At 53.0% G+C, this 23365-nt stretch overlaps 4 protein-coding genes across 4 annotated transcripts; all 4 read left to right on the forward strand.

Moving 5' to 3' along the window:
- Positions 1-938: 938 nt before the first annotated feature.
- Positions 939-3194, forward strand: LOC141728906 (inositol 1,4,5-trisphosphate receptor-interacting protein-like 1). Its single transcript, XM_074540222.1, has 2 exons — positions 939-1024; positions 1421-3194. Exons 1-2 carry the CDS (start codon positions 939-941, stop codon positions 3054-3056), a joined length of 1722 nt encoding a protein of 573 aa, XP_074396323.1. The 3' UTR covers positions 3057-3194.
- Positions 3195-6266: 3072 nt separating this feature from the next.
- LOC141728907 (uncharacterized) lies at positions 6267-9006 on the forward strand. The gene is made up of 3 exons (XM_074540223.1): positions 6267-6352; positions 6737-8060; positions 8860-9006. Exons 1-3 carry the CDS (start codon positions 6267-6269, stop codon positions 9004-9006), a joined length of 1557 nt encoding a protein of 518 aa, XP_074396324.1.
- Positions 9007-15696: 6690 nt separating this feature from the next.
- Positions 15697-17940, forward strand: LOC141728908 (inositol 1,4,5-trisphosphate receptor-interacting protein-like 1). The gene is made up of 2 exons (XM_074540224.1): positions 15697-15782; positions 16167-17940. The coding sequence occupies exons 1-2, from the start codon at positions 15697-15699 to the stop codon at positions 17800-17802; spliced, it is 1722 nt and encodes a 573-aa protein (XP_074396325.1). The 3' UTR covers positions 17803-17940.
- Positions 17941-21010: 3070 nt separating this feature from the next.
- LOC141728909 (inositol 1,4,5-trisphosphate receptor-interacting protein-like 1) lies at positions 21011-23254 on the forward strand. Its single transcript, XM_074540225.1, has 2 exons — positions 21011-21096; positions 21481-23254. The coding sequence occupies exons 1-2, from the start codon at positions 21011-21013 to the stop codon at positions 23114-23116; spliced, it is 1722 nt and encodes a 573-aa protein (XP_074396326.1). The 3' UTR covers positions 23117-23254.
- Positions 23255-23365: the final 111 nt, after the last annotated feature.

Genomic DNA, 23365 nt, shown 5'->3' on the forward strand with positions numbered 1-23365 from the left:
ATGTCTGCCTGGTCAGTCCACATTGGTTGAAGCAGTTGCCACCTGGTAGAACAGCCAATAGGTGCTGGTGTCCCCAACGCTCCGGGCCTGCTCCCTAACGGTCCACACTGCTTAAGTTTCATCATTAAAGTACTTATAGAATTACTTATGCTTCAGTTCTAAAATTAGGATGAAATGAAACCGTGAGGCCTTCCGGCAAGCTGTTGGCCACCACAATACCCCTCTGTTTTATGCTCCCTCTGGTTTATATATTTGTAACCCTGCAGAAGACACAGGCAGGGAAGGAGGGCCGCTGGGGTCACCCTCTATGTAAGGCTGGGTTCCACCTGTCTAGAGCTTAATGATGGTGCTGATGGGGTTGAGCATTTTTGGGTAGGAATCAGGGGCAAGACCTACAATAGCAGCCTGCGACTCTTAGATGGCGGTTCATCACTGCGAGTCTGTGTAGCTGTGCCTGATTATGCACAGAAAGACAGACCAATCTATCTGGAACTGGTCACTAAAAATACATCTTTCTAATGCAGAACAATTGTGCTGGGAAACTCTTTCTGGAGCAGAACAAAGGAGTGCTCTCCAGAGGCCTGGTCCACAAGTGGTGTGGGGAAGCCAGGAGGATGCTGTCATGCTCATTCTGCAGAAAAGCAGCCAGGCTGAAACCAAAGTGCAGCTTTTATAGACTGAGAGGATTTGACTGAAGCTCAGCATGGAGTCAAGGCTTTGACTCCATGATCCTCAAGAGTGCCTTCCAACATGGATATCTATGAGATTGCCAGTGGAGGGCAGCTGAGAAAAAAGACAAGAGAAGGGCCAAGAGAGGCTCTTTGAAGAAGATTCACTCAAAGGCTGCCTTAACCGGTAGCCCAGGGCCCCTGCGACAGTCCGAGCTGGGGTGGGGACAAAGGGTGGGGCTGGGCTGGTTGTGGTGTACTGTGACGAGCATGACATCACGGGGCCATGTCACAAATGGGGGCAGCTATACAAGGCCCCAGCAGGCAACGCTGGCCCTGTATTGCTTGGGCAAGCGGTGAGTGCGCACATGGTGGGGAGGCTGGGCTGGGCATAAGGGCCGGCGCAGAAACGCAGTACCCGGGGCTGGCTTTTCCCCCTGCATCCAGGAACAGCCCCTCATGGCGCAGCCTTGGGCAGGACACCGTGCTGCTGCTGCTGCTGCTGCTGCTGCTGCTGCTGCTGCTGCTGCTGCTGCTGCTCGGGCAGCAGAACGGGCCTGGCTGCTTGCCAGCTCTCTGGGGTCCTGTGCTTCCTGCTCGCAGATCCCTGAGATTCCTGTCCCTGCTGCCCCCCACCCCCGCCAATCCCTGCTGCCAGCTGCCTCCCTCTCAGCCCCTCTCTCTCAAGGCCTTCTCTCCATCCTCCTGCAGACCATGGATACCTGGGTATTGTGGCTCTTGCTCTTGCAAAGTTTAGTCCAGTACCCACAGCCCGTGGGTGATGGCTTGGACGAGGTGGCACGTCTGCAAATGGAGGTGCGTGCCAAGCTCCAGGAAGAGGAGAAGATTCGTCTGCAGCGCGAGGTGGAGCAGCTGGTCCTGCTGAAGCAGGGTGTCTTGGCCTGGGGAGACCTGCTCTCCTCTGCCCGGCAGCACTGGCAGGTCTGGGCTCTTGCTGGGCTCCTGCTCCTTCTCTTGGCACTGTGGTATATGTGGAGGAAAGGGAGCCTGAGGAGAGAGGAGCAAGGAGAAGGACATGATGGTGTAAATGAAGAGGAGGTTGAAAATGTGGATGCACATGAAGAAGACTTTGGAAATGAAGATGAAGGAGACAATGAAATGGAGGTGGAGGAAGATGACGGTGATGGTGGCCGTGCAGAGGATGTCGACAATGCTGCTGCGAATGAAGCTGGCAATGAGGCTGGCTTCGCAGTGAACGTCAATGACGTCGGAAATCAAGTGCAAGAATCCCGTGATCGTGCCGACAATTTTGGAAGAGTCTTAATGGAGCGCATACAGTGGCCTGTGCAGGACCTGCAGGGAGGATGCATGTGGACAAGAACCCTGATGAAGCATTTTGCAATTTATTTTCGACGGGTCTTGTCCAACAGTTTCTATCCGGTGCTGCACGGAGCCATTGGGGTGGGCAGTGCCTTCGAAGGTTGGAGTCCCCGTGAGCAGGATGTTGTCTACCAGGTGCTCGTACCCATGACACCTCCCCGAGGGCACAGCTTCCACCTAGAGCTGGGCACTGCACAGCAGAGGCGCTTGAGGAACTTCCACATCCGCGTGCAGCAGGAGTGCACCTGCACGAGTGAGCAGCAGGGTGAGAACATGCTGTGCTTCCTGCACCACCCTGAGGAGGAGCTGAGGAGGCATCAGGATCCCAGCCTCCTTCATACCCTGTGCACAGGCTCCTACCTGGACGTGGAGAAAACTGCCCGCTGGTTCTACCAGCTGGTGAGAGCAATCTGGCCAGCTTTGCCTGAGTCACACCGTTGGCATTTAGTGCTGCTGCCCTCCAGACGCTCCTGCCAGTTCAAGGTGACCAATGGCAGAGAAAGCTACCGGATCGAGATGCTCTTTGGGGTGCGGCAAGGCAACTCAGACGTCTTTGTGAGCAGCCAGCCTAGGCAAGCCCACACCTCCAGCACAATCTGGCCAGAGAGCTACGCTGTGGCCGAGAGGAAGTTCTTCATGTACATCGCCAGGCGGGCTCCCCCTGACAGCTTGCACCTGAAATGCCTGCAGTTCTTCACTCGTCTTCAGCTGGGCTTAGGCTTTTCCACCTATACCATCAAGACCATTGTCATGCACCTCCTGAGCATCTTGCCCGCGTCAGTGTGGCGCAGGAGACATTTTGTGAGTCGGCTGATGGATATCAGCGAGAGCCTGCGCACGTCTGTGGAAACGAGACGCCTCAATCACTTCATTGTGGGCAACCAGAGGCTTCCTCAGGGCATCCGCTTGCCCCCAGAGGTCCTAATGGCCAGGTCATGCAATCTCTTCCATGACCTGGTGATGAATCCCGTTGCCCACTCTCAGGCAATGAGCCAGTACATGGATCTGCAGCGTTGGTTCAAACGGATCCTTAGAAATGAACGGTGAAAGAGGTTGTCCTGCCCAGAGCTGTGCTTGTGAGGCTCCCACCGGGTGGCAGAGAAGCAGCTCTCAGGAGACGGGAAAAGAAGGGAGAACGTGGGCTTTGGAGAGGGAAGGGAAAACGCTGCGTAGCAGCACTATGCCATCAGCAGCAGCAGCAGCAGCAGCAACAGTGTGGCCTCAAGAGCCTCCCAAGCACTGCATCCAGTGATGAACAGGTTGGCTACATAGATCAAGGAAGATGCACAAGGAAATGCTATTGTTCCCCCACCTCTTTCTTTGAGTCCATTTTCCCTCCGAGGGCTACATCCTGTGCAGAGACGCCGATCTCAGAATCTCAGATGAGGGAATGTTTGAAAGGACCACTGGTGGTATCATTTGGTTCAGAGGTGCTCCAGGCAGGTCTTCCCGCTCTACACTACAAAGGATTGCGTTTGGAACAAGGTTCTTAACTTTCTCTGGGGAGAGAGGCTCCACAATCTCTGGCTACAATGTTTAGGATCAGCGAATGCGAGGGTGCTTCTCCTTCTTCCCGCATGGGAATCCTTCAGGTCAGCATTGTACCAAACCGTGCTGGAGCTGAGCTGATATTTTGTATACGTAGAGATCTAAGTTGTGAATGGGTGTATATATGTCCCCTGTGTGCATATTATATGCTAGAAAGCTTATCAATTACCATATATAATAGTAAAAGATCATAAAAGCCAATAGAAAAATATATATATGGTCAATTACATGAATGTTGTCATTTTATATAATGCGAAGAAATTATTCTAAAGGGTCAAATATGTAATTTTGTTTAAAGAATGCAATATAGCCAATATTTAGCGTCACTCTAAGTTGTGATACATATTAATGCTCATAGGGCACTTATACCGTATATACAGTATAGCACATTATTATAAGGTTTTCATGAAATCGATACATTTATAACATACATACCAATTACATCTTTTATATTGTATATATGAAGAGTTTAATATTAAAGAGTTTTTTTTTTTAATGTAGTAGTAAAGACATATATGGTGTCTCTGTCTGCTGGGGACACACAATTATGTTCTATAGTTAGTGCTTTTATGAGTAGCAACCTAGAAATTTCATTGCTCTTGATTCAATAAAGGACAAGATTCCAGAACCTGGATCGTGCAAGACTTTATTGACCTCAACCAGACCTGTGGTGTAGGTAAAAGCGACAAGTTGTGAATGTGAGCTTGTGAAGAGTCTCCTTGAAATTGGCCAAACTTGCAGTGGTGAATTGGTTCTAATCAGAAATGAAGTCCAGTTGACCGCGGCCCCTGCGACCACAGAAGGCCAGAAGGGCCTCCCTTGGAAGGATCCTTAAAAATGGTCTTGTTGCACCCTGCTGCCAAGGGCAGGGACACCTTCTCCTAGGCCCGGTTGTTTCAGGCCCCGTCCAGCCTGGCCTGGAATGCTGCCAGGGATGGGGCAGCCACAGCTGCTGTGGGCAGTGTGGGCCAGGGCCTGAGCAGCCTGAGAGGCAAGAATTTCTTGTGCATCTCCAGCCCAAGCCGGCCCCGCTTGTCAGTGGGAAGCCACTGGGCCTGGTGCAGTCCCTGCAGGCCCTTGTCCGAGACACTGCCGCTCTCAGGTCTCTGCTGGGCCTGGTGCAGAGAGTGAAAGGCCGCAGGAAGGTGCCCCCGGAGAAGGCCTTGGAGAGCACTGGGGCCAGGAGTGCCAGCATGAGGACAGCAAGCAGGGCCTGGTGCGGCCGTCAGGGCGGGAGGGCACAGGGCAGGCGCTGAGGCCCTGCCAGCTGGAGGAGCTGGGAGCTCTGGAGCGCTGCTGGCAGAGAGCCGTGGGAGATCCGTGCAGCAGCAAGGACACGGGCTTCTAGACGTGTTAGAAAGCAGAGAAGAGCTGGAGAATGGGCACTGAAAGAGTAGGGTGTGTCCCTGTGGGGAACAAACCTCACAACGCCAGAGGTTATCTCCAGGGAGGACACAGAGGAGTCTTGTTATGTTATTGGAATAAAGGGAGAGGCCAAGGGACATTTCCCCTTGGGGTGTCTCCATTTGTTGAGACCCAGGACAAGGCCGCGGCCCCCTTTTTTATCCTAATTCCCAGGTGCATCACCCTCTTCCTTCCCCCACTGCCTGTGGTACTCAGAAGGAACAAGACTTCTTCTCCAGTTTCCTACTGCATGGAAGCCCTCTGTCACTTTGGTTGTGGAGGCAGGAATGGGACCATACACACACACACCAAGGTTCATGCACAGCAAGCAACTTTTGTTGAGTGCTCTCTTCCTTTGCAGATCTGAATGTCTGCCTGGTCAGTCCACATTGGTTGAAGCAGTTGCCACCTGGTAGAACAGCCAATAGGTGCTGGTGTCCCCAACGCTCCGGGCCTGCTCCCTAACGGTCCACACTGCTTAAGTTTCATCATTAAAGTACTTATAGAATTACTTATGCTTCAGTTCTAAAATTAGGATGAAATGAAACCGTGAGGCCTTCCGGCAAGCTGTTGGCCACCACAATACCCCTCTGTTTTATGCTCCCTCTGGTTTATATATTTGTAACCCTGCAGAAGACACAGGCAGGGAAGGAGGGCCGCTGGGGTCACCCTCTATGTAAGGCTGGGTTCCACCTGTCTAGAGCTTAATGATGGTGCTGATGGGGTTGAGCATTTTTGGGTAGGAATCAGGGGCAAGACCTACAATAGCAGCCTGCGACTCTTAGATGGCGGTTCATCACTGCGAGTCTGTGTAGCTGTGCCTGATTATGCACAGAAAGACAGACCAATCTATCTGGAACTGGTCACTAAAAATACATCTTTCTAATGCAGAACAATTGTGCTGGGAAACTCTTTCTGGAGCAGAACAAAGGAGTGCTCTCCAGAGGCCTGGTCCACAAGTGGTGTGGGGAAGCCAGGAGGATGCTGTCATGCTCATTCTGCAGAAAAGCAGCCAGGCTGAAACCAAAGTGCAGCTTTTATAGACTGAGAGGATTTGACTGAAGCTCAGCATGGAGTCAAGGCTTTGACTCCATGATCCTCAAGAGTGCCTTCCAACATGGATATCTATGAGATTGCCAGTGGAGGGCAGCTGAGAAAAAAGACAAGAGAAGGGCCAAGAGAGGCTCTTTGAAGAAGATTCACTCAAAGGCTGCCTTAACCGGTAGCCCAGGGCCCCTGCGACAGTCCGAGCTGGGGTGGGGACAAAGGGTGGGGCTGGGCTGGTTGTGGTGTACTGTGACGAGCATGACATCACGGGGCCATGTCACAAATGGGGGCAGCTATACAAGGCCCCAGCAGGCAACGCTGGCCCTGTATTGCTTGGGCAAGCGGTGAGTGCGCACATGGTGGGGAGGCTGGGCTGGGCATAAGGGCCGGCGCAGAAACGCAGTACCCGGGGCTGGCTTTTCCCCCTGCATCCAGGAACAGCCCCTCATGGCGCAGCCTTGGGCAGGACACCGTGCTGCTGCTGCTGCTGCTGCTGCTGCTGCTGCTGCTGCTGCTCGGGCAGCAGAACGGGCCTGGCTGCTTGCCAGCTCTCTGGGGTCCTGTGCTTCCTGCTCGCAGATCCCTGAGATTCCTGTCCCTGCTGCCCCCCACCCCCGCCAATCCCTGCTGCCAGCTGCCTCCCTCTCAGCCCCTCTCTCTCAAGGCCTTCTCTCCATCCTCCTGCAGACCATGGATACCTGGGTATTGTGGCTCTTGCTCTTGCAAAGTTTAGTCCAGTACCCACAGCCCGTGGGTGATGGCTTGGACGAGGTGGCACGTCTGCAAATGGAGGTGCGTGCCAAGCTCCAGGAAGAGGAGAAGATTTGTCTGCAGCGCGAGGTGGAGCAGCTGGTCCTGCTGAAGCAGGGTGTCTTGGCCTGGGGAGACCTGCTCTCCTCTGCCCGGCAGCACTGGCAGGTCTGGGCTCTTGCTGGGCTCCTGCTCCTTCTCTTGGCACTGTGGTATATGTGGAGGAAAGGGAGCCTGAGGAGAGAGGAGCAAGGAGAAGGACATGATGGTGTAAATGAAGAGGAGGTTGAAAATGTGGATGCACATGAAGAAGACTTTGGAAATGAAGATGAAGGAGACAATGAAATGGAGGTGGAGGAAGATGACGGTGATGGTGGCCGTGCAGAGGATGTCGACAATGCTGCTGCGAATGAAGCTGGCAATGAGGCTGGCTTCGCAGTGAACGTCAATGACGTCGGAAATCAAGTGCAAGAATCCCGTGATCGTGCCGACAATTTTGGAAGAGTCTTAATGGAGCGCATACAGTGGCCTGTGCAGGACCTGCAGGGAGGATGCATGTGGACAAGAACCCTGATGAAGCATTTTGCAATTTATTTTCGACGGGTCTTGTCCAACAGTTTCTATCCGGTGCTGCACGGAGCCATTGGGGTGGGCAGTGCCTTCGAAGGTTGGAGTCCCCGTGAGCAGGATGTTGTCTACCAGGTGCTCGTACCCATGACACCTCCCCGAGGGCACAGCTTCCACCTAGAGCTGGGCACTGCACAGCAGAGGCGCTTGAGGAACTTCCACATCCGCGTGCAGCAGGAGTGCACCTGCACGAGTGAGCAGCAGGGTGAGAACATGCTGTGCTTCCTGCACCACCCTGAGGAGGAGCTGAGGAGGCATCAGGATCCCAGCCTCCTTCATACCCTGTGCACAGGCTCCTACCTGGACGTGGAGAAAACTGCCCGCTGGTTCTACCAGCTGGTGAGAGCAATCTGGCCAGCTTTGCCTGAGTCACACCGTTGGCATTTAGTGCTGCTGCCCTCCAGACGCTCCTGCCAGTTCAAGGTGACCAATGGCAGAGAAAGCTACCGGATCGAGATGCTCTTTGGGGTGCGGCAAGGCAACTCAGACGTCTTTGTGAGCAGCCAGCCTAGGCAAGCCCACACCTCCAGCACAATCTGGCCAGAGAGCTACGCTGTGGCCGAGAGGAAGTTCTTCATGTACATCGCCAGGCGGGCTCCGCCTGACAGCTTGCACCTGAAATGCCTGCAGTTCTTCACTCGTCTTCAGCTGGGCTTAGGCTTTTCCACCTATGTGGTAGTGTGTTGCTAAGTTTCTTGTGTTATTCCCCCAATTTATGTATTGTTCTCCCCTATTATGTGTAAAATGGTTTCGTTCCCCCAGTTCTTCCCGCCACTGCTAGCCTGTCAGCTAAGTTGCTATAGCAACTGCTATTCATAGTTGCCGATATGTAATTGCTTCTCCCCTTGGTTTCCCTTATAAGTGAAAGTTGTTTCCTCCCTGTCCAGTCAATCACTCCCTTCCTCCTCCCAGGTTTCGAGAACCTTCTCCTCTCTAGAGATGGTGGTTGGCTGGGGCCCCAGGACACCTCCTTTACCTTTTGATTATTGGTCTCCATGGAGTGTCAGTTCTGTGAAGTTCATCCCCTCACCTTTCCTGATTGGCTCTGTCTGTACCCACCCCCTTGCTTTATAATCCTGTTTGCACCCCCTATGAAAAAAACTTTTTCCCGGATGGTTTCCCGGTGTTTGGATGCGGCATCACCGTCAATAAACCGATGTTTAACCCCCGGGAAATGGTCAGTTCCGTTCCTCTCATATACCAGCGAGGTACGCCAGTCCGCAGCCAGCACAGCCCGAGGCCATCAGGCTCCGAAGGGTGCTGGCCAGGAATTGCAGAGGGGCGTCGGCCTTTCGCCCTCAGCTAGTCGGACTCTAAACTTCGGGCCACATACGATCCTTTCTGCAGATGGCGCCCACGCGGGGGCTTTACCGTACCCCGCGGACTGGACTTTAAATCTACTAGCCGTCAGACTTCCTCCGGTGTCAGTGGACTAATCCGCCTGAACTTTTCGTTTGCAACGCTCTTTGATTAGGTGAACCCCGGACTCGGTTCCTCCCCTGCCCTTTTAATTTTCCCTGGGAGCTCTACGAGGGGGACTGCCGTCTGCCGCCTTTCGCGCTCGCGGTGCCCCGGCACGGTGACGCCGGGCCCAGTAGCGGGGCTCTCGGCGCGGCGCTGAGTGGTTGCGGCGGGCTCTTTCAGCGCAGGGCGGTTTTTCCGCGCGGTTTGCCGTGGTGGGGTCGCTACACCCCCCACGATCATGGGTGTGGGTCAGAGCAAAACCCAAAAAGGAGTTTTTTTTGTAGTTAAGGGTTTGTTACTTGGAAGAGGTTTTACTGCCCCCAAGAAAGAGTTGATAGTGTTGATTAGATGGGTATTTTTACATTTCCCTGAAGTTTCCCCAGAGGTTGCGAAAGAGCCGCGCTTTTGGGCAGCCGTTGTGGCCAAATTAGACCAACAGGTTAACGCTGGGGAACCCCGGTTGTCTAACGTGGCATACTGGGCAAGCAAAGTATTAACTTCGCTGCGCCCAGCCGGGAGTTCAAGAAAGGATCTTTCTTCTTCTAGTTTGTTCCCTAGTTCTCCCAGTTCCCGCATCCTTACCCCCCAGCCCTCACCCTCTTCACACAGGCAGGAGCCCTCGAAAGGGATTTTAAAGGCCCACAAAAAGCAGGGAAACCATTCTGCCCCTGCTCCCTCTCGACCTGCTCAGCCTCCCCGTCCGAGGAGCCCTGCCCAAGTTCCTCCATCCTCCCCTTCTACCCCAGTTCCCAAGTCCCCAGTTTCAACCCCTAAGTTTGTTCCGCTTAGTAATGAAATTCTACAAAGTAGCCCCTTTACTGTCCAAGATGGCGGGGACCACGCGGTCTCTGCCGCCAGAGCTCTTTCTTCCGCTAACCCGTTCCTCCCAAGCACCAACCCCTTCCTTCACCCTGACCACACTCCTTGCTCAGTTACTCCTCTCTCATACCCTCCCTCCGTCCCGCTCACTCCTCAGCACTCCGCCCCACCTTCAGCTCCTCCTCAAACCCCTCCCCCGGTTCAGCCCCCCACTCCCTTCCCCCCCGCTCCGTTTTCGTTTTTCCCTCCGCCTCCGAACGCCGTCCGGGGGGCGGACAAGGGTACTTTGCCGCGCCCACTCCCTTGCCTTACGTCAGCTCCAAACCCCGCCTCAACCTCCTTCAGTTTCGGTTCCCACGCCACCCCCCCCAGCTCTCACGCTTTGTGTTCAGAGGAGGGGGGGGGGGGAAAGCCGAAAACTGGAGCAAGCTCCCATATTAGAAGCCGCCCCGGTAACATATCATATAAGAGAAAGAAGAAATGCACGGGCACAGTGGGTGCCTTTAGCACAGGTCCAAATAAAGGAGCTATGCAAAGCTCAGAAAGATTACTCCCGGGAGTCAGAATTCTTCCGGGGTTTGCTACACAATACCCTTGCTCAGGGAGATTTGGTACCGACGGATTTAAGGTCCCTCTTCTCTAGCCTGCTCAGACCCATGGAATTTAGAGTCTGGGTGAGGGAATGGAGGAGGGAAATAGTGGAAGTACTCCCAAGTTTTTGGGGGAACCTTACACTGTCCCATGACGCAGATGGTCAGTTAATTACCCAAGAACATCTTTTGGGTGAAGGACAGTGGGCTGAAGGGGCAAATCAAGCTAAAGCCTTATTCCCATCCCAGCTAGTAGAGACGGCCCGGGCAGCTGAGCGGGCCTTCTTTAAGTTAGAGGTAGTTACCTCCCAATGGGAAGATGCTGAGGTTTTGCAAGGAGCGCAAGAGCCATACATGGAATTTATCGAACGTCTATACAGATATGTGGAAGCGCAAGCGTTTGGAGAGGATGACAGGGAAAAAATGCTTGAGCAGATGGCTTATAGCAATGCCAACGCTGACTGCCGCAAGGCTATAAAAACTCTCCCTCGAAGTCCTAAGCCCACAGTAGAAGCCATGATAGATGTCGTAGTGCGTCAAGTCTCCTTGGCCCCAAGGCCTAAGAGAACATCTGTGCATTTTGCTGAATGCCCCGAGCAAGACTTCATAGAGGCTGAAGCTTCCCCCGTGGCCGGTCCTTCTACTTCTGAGTCCGGCAGGAGGACATCAGCAACCCATCCCTGCCATCTCTGTGGCAAGGTGGGGCATTGGATGCCTCAGTGTCCCATGCGCCAAGACTACATGGAATGGAGGCGGAAGCAAGATAGGAAGAAGACAGAGGAAAAAGACCATCCAAATGAGTCAAGCACCTCATCCCGAAGCAGAGGATGCAGAAGGAAGCTGAGTCACAAGTTCAGGCGTGCTCGCGGTGACGGAGAAAACCCTCCCAAACACCATCAGTTTCCTCAGATGTTTACTTCCTCCCCAATGCTGAGACTGCTGCTCCTACCCCTCTCGTCACTGAACTACCTCTGGTTTATTAATCCCAACCTCCCTCCCCCATTTCTTCTTCTTCTCCCGAATTGGATTTATTATTTGGGGCAGAACCATCTGTTTAAGTATTTTGCGTTTAACTGTTCACCTTTTGTCTTTTAGTACATTTCCCCAACTCACTTTTGATTTTCATCCTCCTAATTTGCAAGCTAGTCCGGAGGAAACTGACTGCGCCGAGTGCCACTGTCCCTTGCAATGTTCAGAAGACAAAGACACTCGTCATGACCAGCTGCGAGTTCCTGCATTCTAAGCTTAATTTGGACTTTTCTCTTCATTTTAATTTTTATTTGGTAAAAAACGGGGAGATGTGGTAGTGTGTTGCTAAGTTTCTTGTGTTATTCCCCCAATTTATGTATTGTTCTCCCCTATTATGTGTAAAATGGTTTCGTTCCCCCAGTTCTTCCCGCCACTGCTAGCCTGTCAGCTAAGTTGCTATAGCAACTGCTATTCATAGTTGCCGATATGTAATTGCTTCTCCCCTTGGTTTCCCTTATAAGTGAAAGTTGTTTCCTCCCTGTCCAGTCAATCACTCCCTTCCTCCTCCCAGGTTTCGAGAACCTTCTCCTCTCTAGAGATGGTGGTTGGCTGGGGCCCCAGGACACCTCCTTTACCTTTTGATTATTGGTCTCCATGGAGTGTCAGTTCTGTGAAGTTCATCCCCTCACCTTTCCTGATTGGCTCTGTCTGTACCCACCCCCTTGCTTTATAATCCTGTTTGCACCCCCTATGAAAAAAACTTTTTCCTGGATGGTTTCCCGGTGTTTGGATGCGGCATCACCGTCAATAAACCGATGTTTAACCCCCGGGAAATGGTCAGTTCCGTTCCTCTCATATACCAGCGAGGTACGCCAGTCCGCAGCCAGCACAGCCCGAGGCCATCAGGCTCCGAAGGGTGCTGGCCAGGAATTGCAGAGGGGCGTCGGCCTTTCGCCCTCAGCTAGTCGGACTCTAAACTTCGGGCCACATACGATCCTTTCTGCACACCTATACCATCAAGACCATTGTCATGCACCTCCTGAGCATCTTGCCCGCGTCAGTGTGGCGCAGGAGACATTTTGTGAGTCGGCTGATGGATATCAGCGAGAGCCTGCGCACGTCTGTGGAAACGAGACGCCTCAATCACTTCATTGTGGGCAACCAGAGGCTTCCTCAGGGCATCCGCTTGCCCCCAGAGGTCCTAATGGCCAGGTCATGCAATCTCTTCCATGACCTGGTGATGAATCCCGTTGCCCACTCTCAGGCAATGAGCCAGTACATGGATCTGCAGCGTTGGTTCAAACGGATCCTTAGAAATGAACGGTGAAAGAGGTTGTCCTGCCCAGAGCTGTGCTTGTGAGGCTCCCACCGGGTGGCAGAGAAGCAGCTCTCAGGAGACGGGAAAAGAAGGGAGAACGTGGGCTTTGGAGAGGGAAGGGAAAACGCTGCGTAGCAGCACTATGCCATCAGCAGCAGCAGCAGCAGCAGCAACAGTGTGGTCTCAAGAGCCTCCCAAGCACTGCATCCAGTGATGAACAGGTTGGCTACATAGATCAAGGAAGATGCACAAGGAAATGCTATTGTTCCCCCACCTCTTTCTTTGAGTCCATTTTCCCTCCCTTGTGGTATCATTTGGTTCAGAGGTGCTCCAGGCAGGTCTTCCCGCTCTACACTACAAAGGATTGCGTTTGGAACAAGGTTCTTAACTTTCTCTGGGGAGAGAGGCTCCACAATCTCTGGCTACAATGTTTAGGATCAGTGAATGCGAGGGTGCTTCTCCTTCTTCCCGCATGGGAATCCTTCAGGTCAGCATTGTACCAAACCGTGCTGGAGCTGAGCTGATATTTTGTATACGTAGAGATCTAAGTTGTGAATGGGTGTATATATGTCCCCTGTGTACATATTATATGCTAGAAAGCTTATCAATTACCATATATAATAGTAAAAGATCATAAAAGCCAATAGAAAAATATATATATGGTCAATTACATGAATGTTGTCATTTTATATAATGCGAAGAAATTATTCTAAAGGGTCAAATATGTAATTTTGTTTAAAGAATGCAATATAGCCAATATTTAGCGTCACTCTAAGTTGTGATACATATTAATGCTCATAGGGCACTTATACCGTATATACAGTATAGCACATTATTATAAGGTTTTCATGAAATCGATACATTTATAACATACATACCAATTACATCTTTTATATTGTATATATGAAGAGTTTAATATTAAAGAGTTTTTTTTTTAATGTAGTAGTAAAGACATATATGGTGTCTCTGTCTGCTGGGGACACACAATTATGTTCTATAGTTAGTGCTTTTATGAGTAGCAACCTAGAAATTTCATTGCTCTTGATTCAATAAAGGACAAGATTCCAGAACCTGGATCGTGCAAGACTTTATTGACCTCAACCAGACCTGTGGTGTAGGTAAAAGCGACAAGTTGTGAATGTGAGCTTGTGAAGAGTCTCCTTGAAATTGGCCAAACTTGCAGTGGTGAATTGGTTCTAATCAGAAATGAAGTCCAGTTGACCGCGGCCCCTGCGACCACAGAAGGCCAGAAGGGCCTCCCTTGGAAGGATCCTTAAAAATGGTCTTGTTGCACCCTGCTGCCAAGGGCAGGGACACCTTCTCCTAGGCCCGGTTGTTTCAGGCCCCGTCCAGCCTGGCCTGGAATGCTGCCAGGGATGGGGCAGCCACAGCTGCTGTGGGCAGTGTGGGCCAGGGCCTGAGCAGCCTGAGAGGCAAGAATTTCTTGTGCATCTCCAGCCCAAGCCGGCCCCGCTTGTCAGTGGGAAGCCACTGGGCCTGGTGCAGTCCCTGCAGGCCCTTGTCCGAGACACTGCCGCTCTCAGGTCTCTGCTGGGCCTGGTGCAGAGAGTGAAAGGCCGCAGGAAGGTGCCCCCGGAGAAGGCCTTGGAGAGCACTGGGGCCAGGAGTGCCAGCATGAGGACAGCAAGCAGGGCCTGGTGCGGCCGTCAGGGCGGGAGGGCACAGGGCAGGCGCTGAGGCCCTGCCAGCTGGAGGAGCTGGGAGCTCTGGAGCGCTGCTGGCAGAGAGCCGTGGGAGATCCGTGCAGCAGCAAGGACACGGGCTTCTAGACGTGTTAGAAAGCAGAGAAGAGCTGGAGAATGGGCACTGAAAGAGTAGGGTGTGTCCCTGTGGGGAACAAACCTCACAACGCCAGAGGTTATCTCCAGGGAGGACACAGAGGAGTCTTGTTATGTTATTGGAATAAAGGGAGAGGCCAAGGGACATTTCCCCTTGGGGTGTCTCCATTTGTTGAGACCCAGGACAAGGCCGCGGCCCCCTTTTTTATCCTAATTCCCAGGTGCATCACCCTCTTCCTTCCCCCACTGCCTGTGGTACTCAGAAGGAACAAGACTTCTTCTCCAGTTTCCTACTGCATGGAAGCCCTCTGTCACTTTGGTTGTGGAGGCAGGAATGGGACCATACACACACACACCAAGGTTCATGCACAGCAAGCAACTTTTGTTGAGTGCTCTCTTCCTTTGCAGATCTGAATGTCTGCCTGGTCAGTCCACATTGGTTGAAGCAGTTGCCACCTGGTAGAACAGCCAATAGGTGCTGGTGTCCCCAACGCTCCAGGCCTGCTCCCTAACGGTCCACACTGCTTAAGTTTCATCATTAAAGTACTTATAGAATTACTTATGCTTCAGTTCTAAAATTAGGATGAAATGAAACCGTGAGGCCTTCCGGCAAGCTGTTGGCCACCACAATACCCCTCTGTTTTATGCTCCCTCTGGTTTATATATTTGTAACCCTGCAGAAGACACAGGCAGGGAAGGAGGGCCGCTGGGGTCACCCTCTATGTAAGGCTGGGTTCCACCTGTCTAGAGCTTAATGATGGTGCTGATGGGGTTGAGCATTTTTGGGTAGGAATCAGGGGCAAGACCTACAATAGCAGCCTGCGACTCTTAGATGGCGGTTCATCACTGCGAGTCTGTGTAGCTGTGCCTGATTATGCACAGAAAGACAGACCAATCTATCTGGAACTGGTCACTAAAAATACATCTTTCTAATGCAGAACAATTGTGCTGGGAAACTCTTTCTGGAGCAGAACAAAGGAGTGCTCTCCAGAGGCCTGGTCCACAAGTGGTGTGGGGAAGCCAGGAGGATGCTGTCATGCTCATTCTGCAGAAAAGCAGCCAGGCTGAAACCAAAGTGCAGCTTTTATAGACTGAGAGGATTTGACTGAAGCTCAGCATGGAGTCAAGGCTTTGACTCCATGATCCTCAAGAGTGCCTTCCAACATGGATATCTATGAGATTGCCAGTGGAGGGCAGCTGAGAAAAAAGACAAGAGAAGGGCCAAGAGAGGCTCTTTGAAGAAGATTCACTCAAAGGCTGCCTTAACCGGTAGCCCAGGGCCCCTGCGACAGTCCGAGCTGGGGTGGGGACAAAGGGTGGGGCTGGGCTGGTTGTGGTGTACTGTGACGAGCATGACATCACGGGGCCATGTCACAAATGGGGGCAGCTATACAAGGCCCCAGCAGGCAACGCTGGCCCTGTATTGCTTGGGCAAGCGGTGAGTGCGCACATGGTGGGGAGGCTGGGCTGGGCATAAGGGCCGGCGCAGAAACGCAGTACCCGGGGCTGGCTTTTCCCCCTGCATCCAGGAACAGCCCCTCATGGCGCAGCCTTGGGCAGGACACCGTGCTGCTGCTGCTGCTGCTGCTGCTGCTGCTGCTGCTGCTGCTCGGGCAGCAGAACGGGCCTGGCTGCTTGCCAGCTCTCTGGGGTCCTGTGCTTCCTGCTCGCAGATCCCTGAGATTCCTGTCCCTGCTGCCCCCCACCCCCGCCAATCCCTGCTGCCAGCTGCCTCCCTCTCAGCCCCTCTCTCTCAAGGCCTTCTCTCCATCCTCCTGCAGACCATGGATACCTGGGTATTGTGGCTCTTGCTCTTGCAAAGTTTAGTCCAGTACCCACAGCCCGTGGGTGATGGCTTGGACGAGGTGGCACGTCTGCAAATGGAGGTGCGTGCCAAGCTCCAGGAAGAGGAGAAGATTTGTCTGCAGCGCGAGGTGGAGCAGCTGGTCCTGCTGAAGCAGGGTGTCTTGGCCTGGGGAGACCTGCTCTCCTCTGCCCGGCAGCACTGGCAGGTCTGGGCTCTTGCTGGGCTCCTGCTCCTTCTCTTGGCACTGTGGTATATGTGGAGGAAAGGGAGCCTGAGGAGAGAGGAGCAAGGAGAAGGACATGATGGTGTAAATGAAGAGGAGGTTGAAAATGTGGATGCACATGAAGAAGACTTTGGAAATGAAGATGAAGGAGACAATGAAATGGAGGTGGAGGAAGATGACGGTGATGGTGGCCGTGCAGAGGATGTCGACAATGCTGCTGCGAATGAAGCTGGCAATGAGGCTGGCTTCGCAGTGAACGTCAATGACGTCGGAAATCAAGTGCAAGAATCCCGTGATCGTGCCGACAATTTTGGAAGAGTCTTAATGGAGCGCATACAGTGGCCTGTGCAGGACCTGCAGGGAGGATGCATGTGGACAAGAACCCTGATGAAGCATTTTGCAATTTATTTTCGACGGGTCTTGTCCAACAGTTTCTATCCGGTGCTGCACGGAGCCATTGGGGTGGGCAGTGCCTTTGAAGGTTGGAGTCCCCGTGAGCAGGATGTTGTCTACCAGGTGCTCGTACCCATGACACCTCCCCGAGGGCACAGCTTCCACCTAGAGCTGGGCACTGCACAGCAGAGGCGCTTGAGGAACTTCCACATCCGCGTGCAGCAGGAGTGCACCTGCACGAGTGAGCAGCAGGGTGAGAACATGCTGTGCTTCCTGCACCACCCTGAGGAGGAGCTGAGGAGGCATCAGGATCCCAGCCTCCTTCATACCCTGTGCACAGGCTCCTACCTGGACGTGGAGAAAACTGCCCGCTGGTTCTACCAGCTGGTGAGAGCAATCTGGCCAGCTTTGCCTGAGTCACACCGTTGGCATTTAGTGCTGCTGCCCTCCAGACGCTCCTGCCAGTTCAAGGTGACCAATGGCAGAGAAAGCTACCGGATCGAGATGCTCTTTGGGGTGCGGCAAGGCAACTCAGACGTCTTTGTGAGCAGCCAGCCTAGGCAAGCCCACACCTCCAGCACAATCTGGCCAGAGAGCTACGCTGTGGCCGAGAGGAAGTTCTTCATGTACATCGCCAGGCGGGCTCCGCCTGACAGCTTGCACCTGAAATGCCTGCAGTTCTTCACTCGTCTTCAGCTGGGCTTAGGCTTTTCCACCTATACCATCAAGACCATTGTCATGCACCTCCTGAGCATCTTGCCCGCGTCAGTGTGGCGCAGGAGACATTTTGTGAGTCGGCTGATGGATATCAGCGAGAGCCTGCGCACGTCTGTGGAAACGAGACGCCTCAATCACTTCATTGTGGGCAACCAGAGGCTTCCTCAGGGCATCCGCTTGCCCCCAGAGGTCCTAATGGCCAGGTCATGCAATCTCTTCCATGACCTGGTGATGAATCCCGTTGCCCACTCTCAGGCAATGAGCCAGTACATGGATCTGCAGCGTTGGTTCAAACGGATCCTTAGAAATGAACGGTGAAAGAGGTTGTCCTGCCCAGAGCTGTGCTTGTGAGGCTCCCACCGGGTGGCAGAGAAGCAGCTCTCAGGAGACGGGAAAAGAAGGGAGAACGTGGGCTTTGGAGAGGGAAGGGAAAACGCTGCGTAGCAGCACTATGCCATCAGCAGCAGCAGCAGCAGCAGCAACAGTGTGGCCTCAAGAGCCTCCCAAGCACTGCATCCAGTGATGAACAGGTTGGCTACATAGATCAAGGAAGATGCACAAGGAAATGCTATTGTTCCCCCACCTCTTTCTTTGAGTCCATTTTCCCTCCGAGGGCTACATCCTGTGCAGAGACGCCGATCTCAGAATCTCAGATGAGGGAATGTTTGAAAGGACCACTGGTGGTATCATTTGGTTCAGAGGTGCTCCAGGCAGGTCTTCCCGCTCTACACTACAAAGGATTGCGTTTGGAACAAGGTTCTTAACTTTCTCTGGGGAGAGAGGCTCCACAATCTCTGGCTACAATGTTTAGGATCAGCGAATGCGAGGGTGCTTCTCCTTCTTCCCGCATGGCAATCCTTCAGGTCAGCATTGTACCAAACCGTGCTGGAGCTGAGCTGATATTTTGTATACGTAGAGATCTAAGTTGTGAATGGGTGTATATATGTCCCCTGTGTGCATATTATATGCTAGAAAGCTTATCAATTACCATATATAATAGTAAAAGATCATAAAAGCCAATAGAAAAATATATATATGGTCAATTACATGAATGTTGTCATTTTATATAATGCGAAGAAATTATTCTAAAGGGTCAAATATGTAATTTTGTTTAAAGAATGCAATATAGCCAATATTTAGCATCACTCTAAGTTGTGATACATATTAATGCTCATAGGGCACTTATACCGTATATACAGTATAGCACATTATTATAAGGTTTTCATGAAATCGATACATTTATAACATACATACCAATTACATCTTTTATATTGTATATATGAAGAGTTTAATATTAAAGAGTTTTTTTTTAATGTAGTAGTAAAGACATATATGGTGTCTCTGTCTGCTGGGGACACACAATTATGTTCTATAGTTAGTGCTTTTATGAGTAGCAACCTAGAAATTTCATTGCTCTTGATTCAATAAAGGACAAGATTCCAGAACCTGGATCGTGCAAGACTTTATTGACCTCAACCAGACCTGTGGTGTAGGTAAAAGCGACAAGTTGTGAATGTGAGCTTGTGAAGAGTCTCCTTGAAATTGGCCAAACTTGCAGTGGTGAATTGGTTCTAATCAGAAATGAAGTCCAGTTGACCGCGGCCCCTGCGACCACAGAAGGCCAGAAGGGCCTCCCTTGGAAGGATCCTTAAAAATGGTCTTGTTGCACCCTGCTGCCAAGGGCAGGGACACCTTCTCCTAGGCCCGGTTGTTTCAGGCCCCGTCCAGCCTGGCCTGGAATGCTGCCAGGGATGGGGCAGCCACAGCTGCTGTGGGCAGTGTGGGCCAGGGCCTGAGCAGCCTGAGAGGCAAGAATTTCTTGTGCATCTCCAGCCCAAGCCGGCCCCGCTTGTCAGTGGGAAGCCACTGGGCCTGGTGCAGTCCCTGCAGGCCCTTGTCCGAGACACTGCCGCTCTCAGGTCTCTGCTGGGCCTGGTGCAGAGAGTGAAAGGCCGCAGGAAGGTGCCCCCGGAGAAGGCCTTGGAGAGCACTGGGGCCAGGAGTGCCAGCATGAGGACAGCAAGCAGGGCCTGGTGCGGCCGTCAGGGCGGGAGGGCACAGGGCAGGCGCTGAGGCCCTGCCAGCTGGAGGAGCTGGGAGCTCTGGAGCGCTGCTGGCAGAGAGCCGTGGGAGATCCGTGCAGCAGCAAGGACACGGGCTTCTAGACGTGTTAGAAAGCAGAGAAGAGCTGGAGAATGGGCACTGAAAGAGTAGGGTGTGTCCCTGTGGGGAACAAACCTCACAACGCCAGAGGTTATCTCCAGGGAGGACACAGAGGAGTCTTGTTATGTTATTGGAATAAAGGGAGAGGCCAAGGGACATTTCCCCTTGGGGTGTCTCCATTTGTTGAGACCCAGGACAAGGCCGCGGCCCCCTTTTTTATCCTAATTCCCAGGTGCATCACCCTCTTCCTTCCCCCACTGCCTGTGGTACTCAGAAGGAACAAGACTTCTTCTCCAGTTTCCTACTGCATGGAAGCCCTCTGTCACTTTGGTTGTGGAGGCAGGAATGGGACCATACACACACACACCAAGGTTCATGCACAGCAAGCAACTTTTGTTGAGTGCTCTCTTCCTTTGCAGATCTGAATGTCTGCCTGGTCAGTCCACATTGGTTGAAGCAGTTGCCACCTGGTAGAACAGCCAATAGGTGCTGGTGTCCCCAACGCTCCAGGCCTGCTCCCTAACGGTCCACACTGCTTAAGTTTCATCATTAAAGTACTTATAGAATTACTTATGCTTCAGTTCTAAAATTAGGATGAAATGAAACCGTGAGGCCTTCCGGCAAGCTGTTGGCCACCACAATACCCCTCTGTTTTATGCTCCCTCTGGTTTATATATTTGTAACCCTGCAGAAGACACAGGCAGGGAAGGAGGGCCGCTGGGGTCACCCTCTATGTAAGGCTGGGTTCCACCTGTCTAGAGCTTAATGATGGTGCTGATGGGGTTGAGCATTTTTGGGTAGGAATCAGGGGCAAGACCTACAATAGCAGCCTGCGACTCTTAGATGGCGGTTCATCACTGCGAGTCTGTGTAGCTGTGCCTGATTATGCACAGAAAGACAGACCAATCTATCTGGAACTGGTCACTAAAAATACATCTTTCTAATGCAGAACAATTGTGCTGGGAAACTCTTTCTGGAGCAGAACAAAGGAGTGCTCTCCAGAGGCCTGGTCCACAAGTGGTGTGGGGAAGCCAGGAGGATGCTGTCATGCTCATTCTGCAGAAAAGCAGCCAGGCTGAAACCAAAGTGCAGCTTTTATAGACTGAGAGGATTTGACTGAAGCTCAGCATGGAGTCAAGGCTTTGACTCCATGATCCTCAAGAGTGCCTTCCAACATGGATATCTATGAGATTGCCAGTGGAGGGCAGCTGAGAAAAAAGACAAGAGAAGGGCCAAGAGAGGCTCTTTGAAGAAGATTCACTCAAAGGCTGCCTTAACCGGTAGCCCAGGGCCCCTGCGACAGTCCGAGCTGGGGTGGGGACAAAGGGTGGGGCTGGGCTGGTTGTGGTGTACTGTGACGAGCATGACATCACGGGGCCATGTCACAAATGGGGGCAGCTATACAAGGCCCCAGCAGGCAACGCTGGCCCTGTATTGCTTGGGCAAGCGGTGAGTGCGCACATGGTGGGGAGGCTGGGCTGGGCATAAGGGCCGGCGCAGAAACGCAGTACCCGGGGCTGGCTTTTCCCCCTGCATCCAGGAACAGCCCCTCATGGCGCAGCCTTGGGCAGGACACCGTGCTGCTGCTGCTGCTGCTGCTGCTGCTGCTGCTGCTGCTGCTCGGGCAGCAGAACGGGCCTGGCTGCTTGCCAGCTCTCTGGGGTCCTGTGCTTCCTGCTCGCAGATCCCTGAGATTCCTGTCCCTGCTGCCCCCCACCCCCGCCAATCCCTGCTGCCAGCTGCCTCCCTCTCAGCCCCTCTCTCTCAAGGCCTTCTCTCCATCCTCCTGCAGACCATGGATACCTGGGTATTGTGGCTCTTGCTCTTGCAAAGTTTAGTCCAGTACCCACAGCCCGTGGGTGATGGCTTGGACGAGGTGGCACGTCTGCAAATGGAGGTGCGTGCCAAGCTCCAGGAAGAGGAGAAGATTCGTCTGCAGCGCGAGGTGGAGCAGCTGGTCCTGCTGAAGCAGGGTGTCTTGGCCTGGGGAGACCTGCTCTCCTCTGCCCGGCAGCACTGGCAGGTCTGGGCTCTTGCTGGGCTCCTGCTCCTTCTCTTGGCACTGTGGTATATGTGGAGGAAAGGGAGCCTGAGGAGAGAGGAGCAAGGAGAAGGACATGATGGTGTAAATGAAGAGGAGGTTGAAAATGTGGATGCACATGAAGAAGACTTTGGAAATGAAGATGAAGGAGACAATGAAATGGAGGTGGAGGAAGATGACGGTGATGGTGGCCGTGCAGAGGATGTCGACAATGCTGCTGCGAATGAAGCTGGCAATGAGGCTGGCTTTGCAGTGAACGTCAATGACGTCGGAAATCAAGTGCAAGAATCCCGTGATCGTGCCGACAATTTTGGAAGAGTCTTAATGGAGCGCATACAGTGGCCTGTGCAGGACCTGCAGGGAGGGTGCATGTGGACAAGAACCCTGATGAAGCATTTTGCAATTTATTTTCGACGGGTCTTGTCCAACAGTTTCTATCCGGTGCTGCACGGAGCCATTGGGGTGGGCAGTGCCTTTGAAGGTTGGAGTCCCCGTGAGCAGGATGTTGTCTACCAGGTGCTCGTACCCATGACACCTCCCCGAGGGCACAGCTTCCACCTAGAGCTGGGCACTGCACAGCAGAGGCGCTTGAGGAACTTCCACATCCGCGTGCAGCAGGAGTGCACCTGCACGAGTGAGCAGCAGGGTGAGAACATGCTGTGCTTCCTGCACCACCCTGAGGAGGAGCTGAGGAGGCATCAGGATCCCAGCCTCCTTCATACCCTGTGCACAGGCTCCTACCTGGACGTGGAGAAAACTGCCCGCTGGTTCTACCAGCTGGTGAGAGCAATCTGGCCAGCTTTGCCTGAGTCACACCGTTGGCATTTAGTGCTGCTGCCCTCCAGACGCTCCTGCCAGTTCAAGGTGACCAATGGCAGAGAAAGCTACCGGATCGAGATGCTCTTTGGGGTGCGGCAAGGCAACTCAGACGTCTTTGTGAGCAGCCAGCCTAGGCAAGCCCACACCTCCAGCACAATCTGGCCAGAGAGCTACGCTGTGGCCGAGAGGAAGTTCTTCATGTACATCGCCAGGCGGGCTCCGCCTGACAGCTTGCACCTGAAATGCCTGCAGTTCTTCACTCGTCTTCAGCTGGGCTTAGGCTTTTCCACCTATACCATCAAGACCATTGTCATGCACCTCCTGAGCATCTTGCCCGCGTCAGTGTGGCGCAGGAGACATTTTGTGAGTCGGCTGATGGATATCAGCGAGAGCCTGCGCACGTCTGTGGAAACGAGACGCCTCAATCACTTCATTGTGGGCAACCAGAGGCTTCCTCAGGGCATCCGCTTGCCCCCAGAGGTCCTAATGGCCAGGTCATGCAATCTCTTCCATGACCTGGTGATGAATCCCGTTGCCCACTCTCAGGCAATGAGCCAGTACATGGATCTGCAGCGTTGGTTCAAACGGATCCTTAGAAATGAACGGTGAAAGAGGTTGTCCTGCCCAGAGCTGTGCTTGTGAGGCTCCCACCGGGTGGCAGAGAAGCAGCTCTCAGGAGACGGGAAAAGAAGGGAGAACGTGGGCTTTGGAGAGGGAAGGGAAAACGCTGCGTAGCAGCACTATGCCATCAGCAGCAGCAGCAGCAGCAGCAACAGTGTGGCCTCAAGAGCCTCCCAAGCACTGCATCCAGTGATGAACAGGTTGGCTACATAGATCAAGGAAGATGCACAAGGAAAT

Source organism: Zonotrichia albicollis, chromosome 4 (assembly GCF_047830755.1).
Source record: "Zonotrichia albicollis isolate bZonAlb1 chromosome 4, bZonAlb1.hap1, whole genome shotgun sequence".
Lineage (NCBI taxonomy): Eukaryota > Metazoa > Chordata > Aves > Passeriformes > Passerellidae > Zonotrichia > Zonotrichia albicollis.

Coding starts and splice junctions, on each gene's coding strand:
- LOC141728906 (XM_074540222.1), top strand. CDS start 939: ATGACATCACGGGGCCATGTCACAAATGGGGGCAGCTATACAAGGCCC. Junction 1,025..1,420: donor CTGTATTGCTTGGGCAAGCG/GTGAGTGCGCAC, acceptor GCTCTTGCAAAG/TTTAGTCCAGTACCCACAGC.
- LOC141728907 (XM_074540223.1), top strand. CDS start 6,267: ATGACATCACGGGGCCATGTCACAAATGGGGGCAGCTATACAAGGCCC. Junction 6,353..6,736: donor CTGTATTGCTTGGGCAAGCG/GTGAGTGCGCAC, acceptor GCTCTTGCAAAG/TTTAGTCCAGTACCCACAGC. Junction 8,061..8,859: donor TAGGCTTTTCCACCTATGTG/GTAGTGTGTTGC, acceptor CTCTTTGATTAG/GTGAACCCCGGACTCGGTTC.
- LOC141728908 (XM_074540224.1), top strand. CDS start 15,697: ATGACATCACGGGGCCATGTCACAAATGGGGGCAGCTATACAAGGCCC. Junction 15,783..16,166: donor CTGTATTGCTTGGGCAAGCG/GTGAGTGCGCAC, acceptor GCTCTTGCAAAG/TTTAGTCCAGTACCCACAGC.
- LOC141728909 (XM_074540225.1), top strand. CDS start 21,011: ATGACATCACGGGGCCATGTCACAAATGGGGGCAGCTATACAAGGCCC. Junction 21,097..21,480: donor CTGTATTGCTTGGGCAAGCG/GTGAGTGCGCAC, acceptor GCTCTTGCAAAG/TTTAGTCCAGTACCCACAGC.